The sequence below is a fragment of the Branchiostoma lanceolatum genome, chromosome 2, assembly GCF_035083965.1.
Source record: "Branchiostoma lanceolatum isolate klBraLanc5 chromosome 2, klBraLanc5.hap2, whole genome shotgun sequence".
NCBI lineage: Eukaryota > Metazoa > Chordata > Leptocardii > Amphioxiformes > Branchiostomatidae > Branchiostoma > Branchiostoma lanceolatum.
The window spans coordinates 791,855-810,900 of record NC_089723.1 but is presented as its reverse complement, the minus strand read 5'-3'; the positions used below and the strand labels follow the sequence as shown (position 1 = coordinate 810,900).

Below are 19,046 nucleotides of genomic sequence, written 5' to 3'. Positions count from 1 at the left end.
TTATGTATTTGTACTATTACTGGCATCTTCCTCTTATTGTCGTACACATCACACCTTCGGTCTAAGGCATCTAATACAATTCAGAACTAACAGCAATAACAGTTAACACTAAAGGTTGCGTTTGTTGACTGCAGACTTTGTCCGATGTGGAGGGGAACAGGGCAGGCCTTCAACTGGATGCCGCTCGACGGGGAAGGGAACGAACCGCCGCCGCCAGTAACAGTCAGGTCACCGGAGGGGAAACCGAGCCAACGGCAGTTGGAACCGGCTTAGATGCTACAGAAGTAAACGTGACAACTTTGGCCAATGTTGTGGACAACCCCCTGAGGGCAGGCCTTCAACTGGATGCCCCTCGACGGGGAAGGGAACGAACCGCCGCCGCCAGTAACAGTCAGGTCACCGGAGGGGAAACCGAGCCAACGGCAGTTGGAACCGGCTTAGATGCTACAGAAGTAAACGTGACAACTTTGGCCGATGTTGTGGACAATAGGGCAGGCCTTCAACTGGATGGAGCTCACCGGGGAAGGGAACGAACCGCCGCCGCCAGTAACAGGCAGGTCACCGCAAGTGGAGCTGACGACGAACCTGTCGACCTTATCCCGCTGAGGATAATGGAGATAATGAGGGCCTGTACGCGTGTGCTGGCTTGGAAGAACATCTCCTTGAGTTCCAAGCTGCTTGGGGCAGGCCACTTTGGGGAAGTACGCAAGGGAACGGTCAAGATTAATGGGGACAGGATTCAATCGGCTATCAAAGTGCTCAAAAGTAAGTGTTTCTCTTATCAATGGCAGATTCCCTCATTTCTTAATGTTAAGTATTTGACATTTCACTTCCTCATCTCATCGATGAAAGCCAAGAGACATTCATGGCATATACATATTTAGATATAAAATGAGTATCTGTAGCATTTATCTGATAACTCCGTTTTCAGGAGGTGCTGATGAGGAAAGCAAGGAAGAATTTCACCAGGAAGTTGACATCATGCGGCACGCTGGCTTCCATTGTAACATCATCAACCTGCTCGGGGTCTGCAACCACGAAGGTAAGAGTTTCATCATCATCATCATCATCATCATCATCATCATCATCATCATCATCATCATCATCATCATCATCGTCGTCGTCATCATCATCATCATCATCATCATCATCATCATCATCATCATCATCATCATCATCTCCATCATCATCATCATCATCATCATCATCATCATCACCACCACCACCACCACCACCACCACCACCATCATCATCATCATCATCATCATCATCATCATCATCATCATCATCATCATCATCATCATCATCATCATCATCATCATCATCATCATCATCATCACCACCACCACCACCACCATCATCATCATCATCATCATCATCATCATCATCAGGTCGTGACAAGCTCAGAGCGTTCACAGCCCTTCTCCTCCCTCCTTCCCTATCTTCCATTGCTCTGGGCAGGTCCTCCAATGCACAGTTTTCAATGACTTGGAGTTTCCATATATCATCTCACTAAACCTTTTATCTTGGTACTTGGATATTTTTGTGTTTTGATCATTTTTATTTTAAACGCATATTTTCCGAACGACAAGGTCTAAAAATCTCCCTTAAAATGTTAATTGTATACAGGGCGGGGCTGTCTGTGTATTTACATAGAGGGTTGCTAAACACGTAGTAATCGTATATAAACTATTTTTGACGATTTAGGTCAACAATACATGGCTCTTGAACTCGCCGCAAACGGGGATCTTTTGAAGTACCTGAGAAAGTCACGTGTGTTCGTGACGGAGAGACCCTACGCCAACATGCGACCGGAAGTGCACACCGCCTCCAACCTGTCTCCCGTGATGCTCCTGCGCATCGCATGTGATGTTGCCAGTGGCATGGAGCACTTAGCTGCCAGGGGCGTAAGTCATCTGTTAACTTAAGAATCTTTATTGGCGCAATAAAAACACAGCAACTTTCGTACGGTCAAATACAAACTTCAAGATAGACATACAAAATAGATCTTAAAATTCTACTTATAAAATAATAAAGGCTGAAATAAGTAAATCAGTAATGTCATGTTACAATCAAGTGAGACAAGAGCGCGACTTCCAGCTCTTTGGTGTTGCTACGTTAAAACTAATAAATCTATCTTTAATGACAGTAACAAAAATGGCATTATGAACTGCCGATTTCTTACTATCTAATGAGAAAGTTTTGAAAACTCTATTAGATTACCTTCATTTATATTCACCTGTTTGTATACATAATGCAAAAGTAGGTTCCTAATATGAAATGACATAGCGAATTTCTGCTCGACAGGTGATCCACCGAGACCTGTCGGCCAGAAATGTTCTCCTCACGGACAGCCTCATCGCCAAGGTTGCTGACTTCGGACTGTCACGGGGGGAGGGCATCTATGTACAGAAGTCGGGGGTAGGTGGTGCATTTGCAACATTAATTGTGCATGCTTCAGCGTATGGTAGCACTCTCCCCTCTCTCTCTCCGTCTCTGTGTCTCCACATTGAAGAAATCATGTTCCATAACAAATCGACATTAGGTATTACCTTCCAATTGTAGCTAATATTTGCCACATCATTTCCTTCCAACTACAGAAAGCCTTCCCATTCCGATCGACCGCCATAGAGGCTCTGAGGACGAGAACCTACACCACAGAAAGTGACGTGTATGTTTGCTACGTTTTCTACGATAAGGAGGTTTTAAAAGATCATATCATTTAGCGAAATCTTCAAATTAAAATACAAAACGTGTTTTATTCTGGCAGGTGGTCCTTTGGTATCCTTCTTTGGGAGATCGTGACCCTGGGTACGTAACGTAAGTTCTACACTATGCGCGACAAAAAAGGAAACTACTATCCTTTTTACATCGTAAATACGGTGTTGGTAAGGCAACAAAAACAAACGCTCGTAGGAGTTTCACGTATCACATACACCTAAAGAACCAGAAATTTTACTTGACAGAAATGAAATCAGGTGTTTTCCTAATGTGAAGTACAACAATCCTACAGGATGACATTGTGCTATGTTCCAGGAGGCACACCCTACAGTGGGATGAAGTCGAGGCTCTTGCTGAGAAGGCTGCATGAAGGATACCGGCTGCCCAAACCCAGGAACTGCGAGGATGCCCTGTACGGTTATGCATTGCTTCCATGTTTATGCCACATGTACACAGCAAGGCTATGAATTCAATCTAGAACATTTTTGGGTCTGCTTTGAAAAAGCAAGCGATCTCAATGTATTTGCAAACTCCGAATGCAGTTAGAATTTGAAATACCAAGTAGGTCGACTGAAATATCAAGTAAGTCAATTAAAGGCAAAACACGGCTGTTTTCTCCGCCAGGTACCACATGATGAAGAGTTGCTGGGAACTGCTGCCCGCGGACCGACCGACTTTCTCGGGCCTGGTGCAAGAACTCACGGGCATGGTGGCTGATATGACCGTAAGTACAGCACGATATTGTGTGTGACGTTTGACACTAGATTTTTCATCTCCATCCTCTAAAGATCTATGATTGAAACCAGTAATCAAAATAATCAATGTGCATGAAGGCCATGGTTCCTGACTGGAGCATATTTTATGATCAATGAAGTCTCCTCCTTGAACTTTGAACGAGGACATCTGTAATGTCATCTTGGGAGACAATGAGTCCTTCTGCACCACTCAGTCCGGTCTTCCATTAGCGATCTCAGCTCTGTTGTTGAAATGTCACTGAGCCCAGCATCCCTTTTTAGATTGTCAATGAGGGTTGTGCGTCTCCTGCCCCTTTTCCTCCTTCCCTCCGTTGGCTCCCAGAGGATAAGCTTGCTGGCTGTCAGCTCGGTATGCCGAACGCAGTGTCCAGCCAGTGCCATCCTTCGGTGCCTTATCTTCTGGGAGAGTCTGGGAAGATCGCCGTAGTAGCTACAAACGTTGTTTTGTTGGTGTTCTTTTGTTTTGGCCCGTCTGACCTGTGACCTGTCACGTCATTGTGACGTAGTCAGTTAAGCTAAGCGGTGCCGCATGTCAATTTCGTGTCTCGTTTCTTCGGATATTGTTTTGTAAGTTTGTGAAATTGTGTAGGGTAATTATCCAGGTAGAGAGGTCGTTATGTAGTTTCGATCATCACATTAAACCTCCCGCTTGTGGTGACTAATCTTTATTGTAAGCGGCCTTTTGGTTTCTGATAAGGTCTCGACGCGCCATAGTCATGATCAGGCCCTCAAGTGTTCGTTCAATGTCAGGATGTGCGGTATCCTCGCCATAGATACTCCGCCTCATCTTCAAGGACTGTTCAAAATAGCTGACGGCTTTTCTGTAATTACCAAGAATCCCAAAGGAGGCACCCAAGTTGTTAAGTGACTTGGCGATGTCAGGATGTGCAGTGTCCTTACCATAGATACTCCGCATCATCTGTAGTGACTGTTCATAATAGCTGACGGCTTTTCTGTGTTCACCAAGAATCCCAAAGGAGGCACCCAAGTTCTTAAGTGACGACGCGATGTCAGGATGTGCAGTGTTCTCACCATAGATACCTAACCTCATCTGTAGTGACTGTTCATGATAGCTGACGGCCTTTCTGTGATCACCGAGGCTAATCCAGGCGGCACCCAAGTTGTTAAGTGACGACGCGATGTCAGGATGTGCAGTGTTCTTACCATAGCTAATCCTCATCATCTGTAGTGACTGTTCATGATAGCTGACGGCCTTTCTGTGTTCACCAAGGTCACTCCAGGCAGTACCCAAGTTGTTAAGTGCGGACGCGATGTCAGAATGTGCAGTGTTCTTACCATAGATGCTCCACTTCATCTGTAGTGACTGTTCATGATAGCTGACGGCTTTTCTGTGTTCACCAAGGTCCCTCCAGGCGGTACCCAAGTTGTTAAGTGCCGACGCGATGTCAGGATGTGCAGTGTTCTTACCATAGATGCTCCACTTCATCTGTAGTGACTGTTCATGATAGCTGACGGCCTTTCTGTGTTCACCAAGGTCACCCCAGGCGGTACCCAAGTTGTTAAGTGCGGACGCGATGTCAGAATGTGCAGTGTTCTTACCATAGATGCTCCGCATCATCTGTAGTGACTGTTCGAAATAGCTGACGGCTTTTCTGTGTTCACCAAGGCCACTCCAGGTGGCACCCAAGTTGTTAAGTGATTTAGCGATGTCAGGATGTGCAGTGTTCTTACCATAGATGCTCCGCTCCATCTGTAGTGACTGTTCATGATAGCTGATGGCCTTTTTGTGATCACCAAGGTGATACCAGTGGTAACCCAATCGGTTGAGTGAATTGGCGATGTAAGGATGTGCGGTGTCCTCACCATATTTAGACCGACACTTTTTCAGTGCCAATTCGGTGCACAATTTCGCTTCTTCGTACTCACACAGACTTGCATATACGCTTCCTTGCAATATTGGTGAATTGTCAAACAGTATTGGCGGTGGCTGGTTTTTGCTACTTTCTTGAATAAAGGACTTTAATGGTATTGCTGTGTAATAGTATCTCATCAGTTGTTTGGTATTCGATAAGTAAAACACATTCTTCAACTTCTCTCCAATCTCTGTATTAGTGAACATAGACGATAATGCTGACATGTTTTCCACCTGCCCGCGGTTTTTCATGTATGTCCGCAGCCTCAGTTCTGCTGAGATGCTGACAAGCACCATCAAGTGATGCGCGTTCTCACTGTTGATGACTCCGTTCATGTTCATCTTCTGAATAGTCTCCCAGATTGTGGTGGGTTGTATACCACGGAGTAGTGCCCAACACGAAACCGCAAGGGTTGAAAATCGATAGATTTCTTTCTTGACGTTCAGCAGACTAGATGTTAGGTTTTTGGGTTTAAACATCTCAGTGTTTGTTTCTTCTGCAATTATGCTCACTGCTTGTAACATAGATATTGCTCCATCACTACTTCGGAGTTCCTGAGTCCATAAATTGGAGTACGCATCCACCAAGTCCTGCTCTCCTGTGATCAAACACACGTTCCCCAATATGCTGGCCAGATGGTAGCCTTTCTTTATATAAAGCTGCAGGTCTTGCTTTAAGACGTTTGTCATCTCACTCGGTGTGTGAATAAGTCCGCAAGTTTTACCCCTGCCCAGTGGAGTCTTGCTTGCATGCGGCATGGCTCCATCGAACGAAAACCCGCGCGGTGTGACAGAGTCGTAGAACCAGTTGTCCAGCGGGTCGTATGAGGAGAAATCGTTGAGCGACTTAATCGCCATGGACGGGAGAATAGTTTCTCCCAGGTTGATGACTTTGAGATGCAGATAATGAGTGAGGTTGCGGAAATACTCAACGTTATTGTCTGTTTCCTCCTCTACCAAGATGGCGAATTCCAGATCAGAGTACGGGGTAACCAATCCTGTAGCCTGTGAACCCAGGCCTATCATGGCGTACTTACAGGGAGGGGGACCCATTACCTCCATGCACTTATCTACAAGGCCAGCTATGAACGTTTTTCTCTGCTGAACAATAGTTTGAAACAGTGTTATGATTGCTTCTGCTCTTTTCTTCTCCACTTCTCTTATCTTCGGATCATCGTCATCAAGGCTGTAGGGATCTATCTCCTGCTCGATTCTTTTGATCTCATCTTCCACATGCCTCCGACTTTCCACCAGCTTCAATTTGTGTTTCTTTGTGTCGCCGATGTCCACTACTTTCTCGTTCCCCAGCACGTGCTCAACAAACAACCGGCTGATTCTTAGGATCGTTTGTTTGATGCCCTCTCTGTCTTCTGGCCTTGCTCTGACCAGCGCTGCATTACAGAGTGCCGCAGCCTTGGTGAAGTCACTTCCGTCTTTCGACCGAATTCCTCTGTCTAGGTAGACATCGCTTAGCTTGCTCAGGGGCTCTGTCTCTTGATCGTATTGATCTGTATTTGAATCTGAAGGAAACAGCAGTTTACAGTTATAACTTACAACTCAATATATACTTTAATCTTATATACTATTTGAGTTATCGATAATATTTCGATGAAAGGAACAAACGCACTAGTACTGTTACGAATTAAGACTCTTTTAACCGACAGTTTTGTCTAATGTTTTGGTGTGGTGGAAAACATATCATTTGCCTTTAGTACGCTATGTCCCCGTGGCGCAAGCGGTAGCGCAACCCCGCTGCTTCGCCATCTGGATCAAATTTCGTGGATCCTAGGGGTCGGACATGTTGTAAGGGATTGCATTCGTCCTTTCGGATGGTGACGTAAAACCGCCGACCCCGTGTATGAGGGAGCTATAGGCATAAGCCTTAAGCCTCAAACCTCTGCACGTAAAAGAACCCAACACACTTATCGAGAAGAGTAGGGGTGACCCGGTGTGCTTGGCCAAACATGCGTGCCGTGGCGAGGCCGCCGTGTAGTTGCACGAACAGCCCTTCAGAGGTCCCTTCAGAGATGTGGGTCACCTTTCATTTTATTTCACGTTATACATTATTCATAACGTAGGGCGCTGTTGTGATATCATGTCTGTTATTCATTGAAATTAAAATGTAAATTAAATGGGATAAAAGAGACACTCTTCACAGAACATAATGTAATATTTCAATCAAATATTCAGGATACTATGTTGCATATTTTGTCGGACTAATACCTTCCCAAATAGGGACATCTTACGTTGATTGTATTACCTTTCACATGAACGGCCTTGAGCGCAGCTGCAAAGTTGATTTCTGCCGTGTCCAGGTCCCCTGTCTGCAGGGCCCTGAAGCCCTCCTGCAGCTGGTCTTTGTAAACACTGTAGGTGATTAGATGTTTATGTAATACATATTTGCTCTTGAATGAAACATGAATGATCCCATACGTCAGCATAGGCAGGACAGGTTTTCATATTTCTAGAATTGTTTTTTATTTATGAGTGACGGACGAAAACTGCTGCTCTGTAAGGTCCAGTTTTTTTAAGTTTTTTTTTTTTAAATCCGTCAAAGCCTGATGTTGCCATCGATTTACGAAGAAAGGCGGCTCAATTGCTAATGCAGCAGCATCTCTTCATCCTAAGTCAGAAACATCAATGCTCGAGACAAGCATGACCCATCAGGAGAAGCAGGGGTTACGAAGGCTGCTCGGGAAATTCCCTTCCCCATTTAGGCCGGAATGTTTTTGATCCACTCACATCGGGCGTAATTAAAATGAAATTATTTTCTGTTGGAATATTCTGCTAGTCTTCACTATATTAGAAGTTCTGGTCGTTCATTGTGTCTATGATTGGAGTACAGAGTTCTGTCCAATGTTCTTGGATTTTAACTTGAAAGTCCTGAAATGCGCTTACATTCATATTAAAAGGGGCATTTGTCATATTCTTAAGTTAACAAGAATAGGCCATGAACAAAGAAGATCTGGTTTAACGTTACTGGAGACATGGAGACTATTTTACCTACGTCACTCACCTGGCATTATCTGCAGTAGTGAGGTCATGACCTTGAGAAATAGTCGAAGTGACCTTGTTAGGTCGAGTTGACAGCCACTTGTTCGTTTTGCTTTTCGTGATCACCTAAAACGTACCAATTGAAGCAACGTCAACGTCTAAGTTCACAAATGCCTACAGAAAATAACACTTGCCTACAATTTGATCTAACAACAGTTTCAATTAACACATGAAGTAACCAGATTAACAACAACACCAACCCATTTTTACGCATCGCCGCCCTTATAGCCATACATTGACAACTTACGGAGCAGAAGGTCAAATTCGGTTACTACATGTCCCGGTCCCTAGAAAGTGCGTAAAGGAACGAAATGGAGCGAAATGGAACGAACTAATTTAACTAAAACAACATATGTAACATTATAAAATGAAAAACCATTAGATACCGGAATATAAGGAGCGTTGTGTCTACCAACGATCTGCAAATAAACTACAAACATGATGCATGAGCTTTGTTAATACACAGCTGACGATAACGAAGGGAAAGGGCAGACCAACATGCTACGTTTAGAGGTGAATCTGAGTGTCATTGCCCCAAGAGACATCTTCCATTGAAACATCACGAGCATTACAAGCACTTTTAGAACACGAACTCTCAAAGTTTGAAGTTCCCGACCAATCCACAGCCTCTCAGGTTATGCTGCTAACAAATAAACAGACATACACACATGGCCTTCTGCAGTACCTTAGGAACCCTCCGAGAGGCTCATTCCTTAACTTGACCTCCGTCTATCTGCTTCCTACAATTACCAATAACCATGAACACAGTTTCCCGAGTTATCCTGTCTGCACTCCGCCATAGCCAAATATAGCCTTCTGGCGAAGATCATTAACACATGACTGAACACTTGAACAACAGCAACACCCGTCCATTGACACGCATCGCCGCGCTCAGCCATACAGCCCTGTCTTACCACTAACGCACGGACGATGTGAAATTGACAACATACAGGTTAGAACTCGTCTGTTACTACAAGCCTGAGCTATGTTGGTACACAGGTGACAGTAACAAAGGAAAATGGTACCCCATTGATATACTACATAGTGGGGGGTGAACATTTCAGTCATAAAATCACAGTAGTAGGTTATACCTGCACATGCGCATACAAAGGCACACACTTACCCGTCTCCTTACTTCCTGCATGTCTCTCTTTACTTTTGCTGCGTGCAGTAAGCGATGTGCGAGGACGGTTTTCCCATGTGGATCGTCACATCGCTCCAGGGCTGTGCTGTACAGGGCTGTAGCCTTGGCTAAGTGTCCGGGCTCCTTTAAGTCTCTTCCTCTCTTAAGGTTCACGTCTCCGAGACTTTTCATAGCCTCTACTTCTAACAGATTATTCCTATCCGCTATTCCTTCTACAAGAATCTTGGCGTAGCCATCTAAGATGGAGTCCATATGTCCACCCTTAGCCCATTTCTTATCCAAGTCTTGAAATATTTCTGCCGCCCTTACGACAGAGATATTAGTTGTGCCGCTGGTTGAGTTAGATATTGGCGTTTTTTGTCTGAGTTTCTCGGCGAGTTTGACCCTATGCTGGAGAGACTCCCCTTCCCCCGGGTCCTCACACCGGAGCAGTGCGGCCCTGTACAGGTTCAGGCCCCGCTCCAAGTTCCGTGAAGCTTCGGTCTTGTAGAGTCTTCCTTTCTCCACGTTCAAGTCTCCCAGGCTCTTCAGTACCTCCACTTCCTGTAGCCTGTCCATATCAGACATGGCGGCCAGAAGGGCGCGGCCGTACCCCGTCTCGGCCAGGTCATACCTGTTAGCCGTAACAAACCTCCGGCATTGCACGTCTACAGGGAGAAGTGTCCCCGCAACACGCAACATGTTCGACATGGTGGTCAGGCTGGTAATGATGTCCAGATAACAGAACCCTAACGATGTCTAGAAACGAATTCTAGTCGCCACGTAAAAGAAAACAACCTAAAAGCGGAAGTGTCGGCTGGGGGAATACCAGTTGTGGTGATGACGTAATGCTTCCGTATTCTCTATTGAACTTTGAACTCCCGGCGGAATATTAGAAGCAGTTAATAACATGTCAAACTCAAACTCATTTACAGAATTTCAAATGTACAGTTTCTATCGGAGATTTGTCATTCATATTACTGTTGCACCAGACTTCAGATCCATACAATAATATAGGTACAATAATTGATAACATTTCAATGTTTTGCTTCGATCCCATCGTCTTAACTGCAGTTCCCTGGATGGCGATAGGTGGCGTGCCTGAACAGTACACTATTTTAGCGTACCTATTGTGAAGCAAAATATAATAACCAGTTAATAACATTCCAATGTTTTCTTCCGATTCCATCGTCTTAACTGCAGTTTCCTGGATGACGATAGGTGGCGTACCTGAACAGTACACTATTGTAGTGTGGGCTAGTTGCGGTTCAAAATCAGACACAAGATAACTTAATTGGAAATTGCAGTGTTGCAACTAAATTAAAAAGGTATTATAATCAGAATTTATGAAAAAGATAGTCGTAGTGATTGTGCTGCTTTGCGCCATTTTACGCCCGTTTACTTCATTTTGCCAATCGTAAATTTCTTGGAATTTAAGAAATAAGCATCTTCAGCCGACAACTTGGCATCATGTTGCGCCGGTTTTAGCCACTTTACGAGATTTTTTCGTAACTTTGCGTAATCAGGCGTAGCCCAGTGAGAGACCCATATTACGCCGTCCAAGATTATCAGTAGACTGGTTTTATCATCTTCGTTGCAATTGTAGTTCTACCCTAACCAACGGGCATCTCGCGTCTATCGGTTTGAAATAACATCAGCTCGTTTTTCACCGATATTCTCCTCTAGTCATTCAGTAGGAATTTACGATAACTATCCGATATTTGGGCTATGTCTTGAGTCCATTGATCGGGAGGTTTATCAATACTAACAGAATGTACGGAGGAGGATATGGAGGTCTTCCTCTTCTGAGCTGGCTCTCAAGGACGAGCAAATGTTCAAAACTGCTGCCATTTTGGACAATGATGTAAGTATCATAACGGAATGCACATTGTAGTGCTGGCCAGTTATTTCACAACTCATTTTCCTAGTACGGGACAAAGGGTTGTAAACCGATATATTTGTGAGACCAAACCTGTACATGTTAAGTTAGCGTGAGATCATCGATCGGGAGGTTTATCAATACTGAGGGAATGTACGGAGGAGGATATGACGACACGCAGCCTCGCCGGTAAGTTGTGGAAACAGGTTTACTATAAATTTTGCAACAGCTACTTTCAGCTAAGAATCAAAATGAACATGGTCTGTGGGCGCCAACGATGCGATACCTGAAGCCAGGGGTAGAAGGGCGCGGTACGAGATAGTGTAATTCCAACTAAAAAAACATCTGATTCAGTAAACATCAAATCACGAATACGTAGCTGTTAACTTAATGGGTTTCAGTCATAACATTTCATGAATGATTTCATAAATGACATTTTTGAAGTCTGTCAGCCACGCTCACAGACTGTGCCATAATAATTCAAACCCGGAGCCTTGTGACTCTGCCTGTGTGAACATTTTGCTATCAGCACTCTTATCAAAGAAATCATGAAAGAACACTTGCTTCTCCCTCGGTTATATACATGGAGCAAAGGGAAAATGACCTATAGGTGGTTCAGATTTGGGGTTACTTAACCGGCTCGGCTTGCCTCACGTGTAATAGTGTAACACTGACACTATAACTTTACACTCTTTGATGCCAAGAGAACTACCAAATCACTTACCGCAGCGAAGGCCACTTGAAAATCCCAAAACCGAGCATCATCCAACAGGAACTTGAGGAAAATCGATGGAATGTCCATAGTACCAGGTTGCCCAAGTCATAACTGCAGCATGGCTGGAGCCCTGATACTGCACTTCTGAAGTTTGAGACTGCTACTATCCACGTGGTCGCGGCGTGACGAAATCGTGTTACATAATCATCATTAGCATACCCCCGGTCTTTGGTAATTGGGCCGACTTAAGTCAATAATTTCCCCCGTGTATTCAGCCTGAAATCAATATTGCTGGACACGTCACTGCAATTACGGTGTCCAAAGATTCAACTTTCTTAAATAAAAATTATCCACAAACATGAGCACAAGGTAGGTTTGGCATCGTGTGGCGTATGGCCAGTGTTTGGCCCAGAACTAAGTGTCCCTGGTTTCGATCCCCTGAAATGCCGCCTATGTTGTACCCTTGGGAAAGGCACTTAACACGACTTTCTTCACTTCACTCAGGTGAAAAAGAGTACCTAACCGTAGCAGGTCCGTCCGAGGAAAACATCAAGTCTGAAATCATGGACTCCCTTTTCAGTCGGTCCTCGGTAGTCCGAGAGCTTCTTCATTCAGCACCACGGACAGCACCATCAAGTCTTGCGCAAGAAATTGGAAGATGGACGGGGTCAAACGCATGGAAACGGGAAGGTGGACGGGGTCAAACGCATGGAAACGGGAAGGTGGACGGGGTCAAACGCATGGAAACGGGAAGGTGGACGGGGTCAAAGGCATGGAAACGGGCAGGTGGACGGGGTCAAAGGCATGGAAACGGGAAGGTGGACGGGGTCAAACACAAAGACGGGAAGGTGAACGGGGTCAAACCCATGGAAACGGGAAGTTGGACGGGGTCAAACCCATCGAAACGGGAAGTTGGACGGGGTCAAACCCATCGAAACGGGAAGGTGGACGGGGTCAAACCCATGGAAACGGGAAGGTGGACGGGGTCAAACCCATGGAAACGGGAAGGTGGACGGGGTCAAACCCATGGAAGCGGGAAGATGGACCGGGACAAACCCATGGAAACGGGAGGGTGGACGGGAACAAACCCATGGAAACGGGAAGGTGGACGGGGTCAAACCCATGGAAACGGGCAGATGGACGAGGGTCGTTACAGACTTCTCAACTGCCCCGTTTTCTGACAGCCGCCGCTGTTATGTACCACTAAACAATATAGCAAAATGACATGAGAGAGTATTTAATCTTTTTCGCATTTACTGATAGTCAATCTACTAAGGAGGTTGAACCAAGGAGGTATTATCAAGACAAAACCTCCTTGGTAATTGGTTGAACTTATCCCTTACTTACTTATTCCAACAATGAACACACAAAAAAGATGCAGAGACTCGTTTACGTCAGACTGTTTAATAGCGGAAAAGAACGGCTAAACAAGCCTGGTTCCACGGCAGTGAACAAGCCTGATTTCACGGCAGTGAAAAGCCTGATTTCACGGCAGTGAAAAGCCTGATTCCACGGCAGTGAAAAGCCTGATTCCACGGCAGTGAAAAGCCTGATTTCACGGCAGTGAAAAGCCTGATTCCACAGCAGTGAATGGCTCTACAGCATGAGCGATTTCCACGGCAGTAGTCAGGTAACTTAGCCAGCCAGCGGTACGGAGTCTAATCCTACGAGCGTGGTTCTAATTTTCTAAGCTAGCCTTCCGATGCTCGCATACAAAATAAAACTCGTCTGAGACTTTTGATTAGTTCGAGATTTGTACAACCAGACACGGTGCATAAACATGTCGGGACAGACCATCACTTAGAGGGGCTTTTCTATATTTAAAGACAATCTAATTATACATTTGATTAGGGAAGATGCAGGATATCTTAAATACAGCATTCTACAAGTGAAACTGACGACGAACCAGTTGACCTTATCCCGCTGAGGATAAAGGGGATACTGAGGGTTAGTATAAAACTTCTTATAACGTCTTATAAGGCATCTTTTCTTATTGTCGTGCACATCACACCTAGGGTCAAAGGCATCTAATACAATTCAGAACTCACAGCAATAAAAGTTAGCACTAAAGGCTGCGTTTGTTGACTGCAGACTTTGTCCGATGTGGAGAACAGGCCTAGGGCAGGCCTTCAACTGGATGCCGCTCACCGGGGAAGGGAACGAACCGCCGCCGCCAGTAACAAGCAGGTCACCGGAGGCGAAACCGAGGCAACGGCAGTTGGAACCGGCTTAGATGCTACAGAAGTAAACGTGACAACTTTGGCCGATGTTGTGGACAACAGGGCAGGCCTTCAACTGGATGAAGCTCACCGGGGAAGGGAAATAACCACCCCCGCCAGTAACAGGCAGGTCACCACAAGTGGAACTGACGACGAACCTGTCGACCTTATCCCGCTGAGGATAATGGAGATAATAAGGGCTAGTGGGCGTGTGCTGGCTTGGAAGAACATCTCCTTGAGTTCCAAGCTGCTTGGGGCAGGCCACTTTGGGGAAGTTCGCAAGGGAACGGTCAAGATTAATGGGGACAGGATTCAATCGGCTATCAAAGTGCTCAAAAGTAAGTGTTTCTCTTATCAATGGCAGATTCCCTCATTTCTAAATGTTAAGTATTTGATATTTCACTTCATCATCGCATCGATGAAAGCCGAAAGACATTTAGGGCATATACATATTTAGATATAAAATAAGTATCTGTAGCATTTATCTGATAACTCCGTTTTCAGGAGGTGCTGATGAGGAAAGCAAGGAAGAATTTCACCAGGAAGTTGACATCATGCGGCACGTTGGCTTCCATTGTAACATAATCAACCTGCTCGGGGTCTGCAACCACGAAGGTAAGAGTTTCATCATCATCATCATCATCATCATCATCATCATCATCATCATCATCATCATCATCATCATCATCATCATCATCATCATCATCATCATCATCATCATCATCAGGTCGTAACAAGTTCACGAGCGCTCATGTACCTTCTCCCTCCCTCCGTCCTTCCGTGACTTCCATTGCTCTGGGCAGGTCCTAATCTCCAAATAGATCTAACGAGCAAAATTAGTTTTTAGTGCAACTCGTTAGATCTGCTTGGAGATTAGGAAGGTCCTTCGATGCATAGTTTTCAATGACTCTGAATTTCCATATCTGACTGTTATTTTCTCACAAAACGTTCTATCTTGCTCCTGGTATATTTCTGTGTTTTGATAATTTGAATGTTTCACTTAATTTTTCCAAAATCGCATCTAGTGAATGTTTCTAACCTTTATATAAAGACTGATGAGCCATTAGACACACTGGCCGCATCTTTTCCACAGGATAAGCTCCCTGAAAATGTCAATTGTATACATGGCGGGCTGTCTGTGTATTTTACGTTAAATATGTATTACTGTGTATATAAGATGTTTGCAAAAAACGTTGTAATAGTATGAAAACCTTTCTGACGATTTAGGTCAACAATACATGGCGCTTGAACTCGCCACTAACGGGGATCTTTTGAAGTACCTGAGAAAGTCACGTGTGTTCGTGACGGAGAGACCCTACGCCAACATGCGACCGGAAGTGCACACCGCCTCCAACCTGTCTCCCGTGATGCTCCTGCGCATCGCATGTGATGTTGCCAGTGGCATGGAGCACTTAGCTGCCAGGGGCGTAAGTCATCTGTTAACTTAAGAATCTTTATTGGCGCAATAAAAACACAGCAACTTTCGTACGGTCAAATACAAACTTCAAGATAGACATACAAAATAGATCTTAAAATTCTACTTATAAAATAATAAAGGCTGAAATAAGTAAATCAGTAATGTCATGTTACAATCAAGTGAGACAAGAGCGCGACTTCCAGCTCTTTGGTGTTGCTACGTTAAAACTAATAAATCTATCTTTAATGACAGTAACAAAAATGGCATTATGAACTGCCGATTTCTTACTATCTAATGAGAAAGTTTTGAAAACTCTATTAGATTACCTTCATTTATATTCACCTGATTGTATACATAATGCAAAAGTAGGTTCCTAATATGAAATGACATAGCGAATTTCTGCTCGACAGGTGATCCACCGAGACCTGGCGGCCAGAAATGTTCTCTTCACGGACAGCCTCATCGCCAAGGTTGCTGACTTCGGACTGTCACGGGGGGAGGGCATCTATGTACAGAAGTCGGGGGTAGGTGGTGCATTTGCAACATTAATTGTGCATGCTTCAGCGTATGGTAGCACTCTCCCCTCTCTCTCTCCGTCTCTGTGTCTCCACATTGAAGAAATCATGTTCCATAACAAATCGACATTAGGTATTACCTTCCAATTGTAGCTAATATTTGCCACATCATTTCCTTCCAACTACAGAAAGCCTTCCCATTCCGATCGACCGCCATAGAGGCTCTGAGGACGAGAACCTACACCACAGAAAGTGACGTGTATGTTTGCTACGTTTTATACGATAAGGAGGTTTTAAAAGATCATATCATTTAGCGAAATCTTCAAATTAAAATACAAAACGTGTTTTATTCTGGCAGGTGGTCCTTTGGTATCCTTCTTTGGGAGATCGTGACCCTGGGTAAGTAACGTAAGTTCTACACTATGCGCGACAAAAAACGAAACTACTATCCTTTTTACATCGTAAATACGGTGTTGGTAAGGCAACAAAAACAAACGCTCGTAGGAGTTTCACGTATCACATACACCTAAAGAACCAGAAATTTTACTTGACAGAAATGAAATCAGGTGTTTTCCTAATGTGAAGTACAACAATCCTACAGGATAACATTGTGCTATGTTCCAGGAGGCACACCCTACAGCGGGATGAAGTCGAGACTCTTGCTGAGAAGGCTGCATGAAGGATACCGGCTGCCCAAACCCAGGAACTGCGAGGATGCCCTGTACGGTTATGCATTGCTTCCATGTTTATGCCACATGTACACGGAAAGGCTATGGATTCAATCTAGAACATGTTTGGGTCTGCTTTGAAAAAGCAAGCCATCTCAATGTATTTACTTTTCTTTTTGAAACTCCGAATGCAGTTAGAATTTGAAATATCAAGCAGGTCGACTGAAATATCAAGTAAGTCAATTGAAAGCAAAACACGGCTGTTTTCTCCGCCAGGTACCACATGATGAAGAGTTGCTGGGAACTGCTGCCCGCGGACCGACCGACTTTCTCGGACCTGGTGCAAGAACTCTCGGGCATGGTGGCTGATATGACTGTAAGTACAGCCCGATATTGTGTGTGACGTTTGACACTAGATTTTTCATCTTCATCCTCTAAAGATCTATGATTGAAACCAGTAATCAAAATAATCAATGTGCATGAAGGCCATGGTCCCTGACTGGAGCAGATTTTATGATCAATGAAGTCTCCTCCTTGAACCTTGAACGAGGACATCTGCATTCTGCACCACTCAGTCCGGTCTTCCATTAGCGATCTCAGCTCTGTTGTTAAAATGTCACTGAGCCCAGCATCCCTTTTTAGATTGTCAATGAGGGTTGTTCGTCTCCTGCCCCTTTTCCTCCTTCCCTCCGTTGGCTCCGAGAGGATAAGCTGGCTGGCTGTCAGCTCGGTATGCCGGACGCAGTGTCCAGCCAGTGCCATCCTTCGGTGTCTTATCTTCAGGGAGTCTGGGAAGATCGCCGTAGAGTTCGGAGTTTGTCATACGGTCCTTCCAGGTGACATTCAGCACTTTTCGGAGCATCCGGGTGTACATCCCGTCGAGTGACCTCTCGTCCTGTACCGTCAGAGTCCAGGTCTCCGAGCCATACAACAGTGCACACTCGACTGTTGAGACGAAAAGTCTCCTCACTTCAACAAGAGTTCGGAGACCTCCTGTCTCCATGAAATGTTCTGATTATGCAATGTCTTCCACTTGAATTATTCTCATTATTCTCAGCAAAGCTAATGAAGATGGTTATTGCTTATGTTTTTCAGACTTACATCAACATTGATGATGACTATGAGTACGAGGTGGTTGATTCCGGTGATGAAGATGATGATAATGATGATGATGATTTTACGATGTAGTAACAGGGACCTGACCTTGATATGAACATGTTAATGCCTGAAGCGACCCTTTTGCTATAGTCCAGAATTACTTATGATTACAATTTCTTATACTTCGTTTATGCATAGTTTAGTATAGAGATTGCAGCTCGGTAGAACCAGCCTTCCTACCTGAAGAGATGGTAATGTAGCTCCAGTTATGTATTAAGATATAGCAACATTAGACAATGATACATGTCTATTAGCTCATATTTGCCCCATCGTGTCTTGTTAACTATATGGGACTTGCATATTGCTTATTTGTATATCTGTGACTTGAAATACCACTCAAGATTTATGGATGAAACAATGCCGTCAGGATAGGAGTTCTAAAGTATGACCGGTATACGCGGTAGTATTCTGAAGGTGTTATATTGTCACGTTAGGTTTGACGTCCAGTTACCTGGTAATCGTAGCATGTAGCCATGGACAAATTTTCTTTCAATTTCATGGAAACCCTATCGATTGTACAGTTTGTGGTCCAAATAGGCTTATTTTATATGAATGTGTTTAATTATAGAACAAGGTTGGAGCAAGCTATAGGGACACTTTACTCACATTTACAAACAATAGATCATAGACTCAGTGTTCGAATTATGTATAAACATACACCAGTTCCTGTAGTAATAATCATAATGTATCGTGAATATATCGTTAAACAATAGATCATGAGTTCAGAGTACAACAAATTAAGTATGTATTAACAGTCAATAGTTCCTCTAGCCATCATCAAAATGTATCGTTATGATACATTATTGTGTATGTGATAAGTTGCTCGTGACATCATGTATTACAAGCACATTTACGCGTGATGAAAAAGGTTACAGATAGATAGTTGTATATAGATATAGATATAGATATGGTCGTATATAGATATAGATATAGATATATGAGTAAAACA

The 19,046-nt window shown here is 44.2% G+C and overlaps 2 protein-coding genes and 1 long non-coding RNA gene across 3 annotated transcripts; 2 read left to right on the top strand and 1 right to left on the bottom strand.

Annotated features, from left to right (window-relative positions):
• Positions 1-2: 2 nt before the first annotated feature.
• LOC136426443 (angiopoietin-1 receptor-like) lies at positions 3-19,020 on the top strand. Its single transcript, XM_066415107.1, has 10 exons — positions 3-59; positions 135-765; positions 932-1,042; positions 1,708-1,907; positions 2,308-2,421; positions 2,601-2,671; positions 2,771-2,811; positions 3,037-3,133; positions 3,346-3,445; positions 18,035-19,020. The coding sequence occupies exons 1-10, from the start codon at positions 3-5 to the stop codon at positions 18,125-18,127; spliced, it is 1,515 nt and encodes a 504-aa protein (XP_066271204.1). The 3' UTR covers positions 18,128-19,020.
• Positions 13,509-14,067, bottom strand: LOC136427130 (uncharacterized). Its single transcript, XR_010754371.1, has 2 exons — positions 13,624-14,067; positions 13,509-13,577 (listed from the first exon to the last, which is right to left on the bottom strand). It is a non-coding gene; the product is annotated as an uncharacterized lncRNA (long non-coding RNA).
• Positions 14,496-17,315, top strand: LOC136427132 (tyrosine-protein kinase receptor Tie-1-like). Its single transcript, XM_066415864.1, has 7 exons — positions 14,496-14,677; positions 14,844-14,954; positions 15,567-15,766; positions 16,167-16,280; positions 16,460-16,530; positions 16,896-16,992; positions 17,216-17,315. The coding sequence occupies exons 1-6, from the start codon at positions 14,524-14,526 to the stop codon at positions 16,948-16,950; spliced, it is 705 nt and encodes a 234-aa protein (XP_066271961.1). The 5' UTR covers positions 14,496-14,523; the 3' UTR covers positions 16,951-16,992; positions 17,216-17,315.
• Positions 19,021-19,046: the final 26 nt, after the last annotated feature.

Bases quoted from the DNA above. Each gene is read 5' to 3' on its own strand.
- LOC136426443 (XM_066415107.1), top strand. From the start codon at position 3: ATGTATTTGTACTATTACTGGCATCTTCCTCTTATTGTCGTACACATC. The intron at 1,908-2,307 runs GTAAGTCATCTG...TCTGCTCGACAG, and splicing joins AGCACTTAGCTGCCAGGGGC to GTGATCCACCGAGACCTGTC. The intron at 2,672-2,770 runs GTATGTTTGCTA...TTATTCTGGCAG, and splicing joins TACACCACAGAAAGTGACGT to GTGGTCCTTTGGTATCCTTC.
- LOC136427132 (XM_066415864.1), top strand. From the start codon at position 14,524: ATGGAGATAATAAGGGCTAGTGGGCGTGTGCTGGCTTGGAAGAACATC. The intron at 15,767-16,166 runs GTAAGTCATCTG...TCTGCTCGACAG, and splicing joins AGCACTTAGCTGCCAGGGGC to GTGATCCACCGAGACCTGGC. The intron at 16,281-16,459 runs GTAGGTGGTGCA...TTCCAACTACAG, and splicing joins TCTATGTACAGAAGTCGGGG to AAAGCCTTCCCATTCCGATC.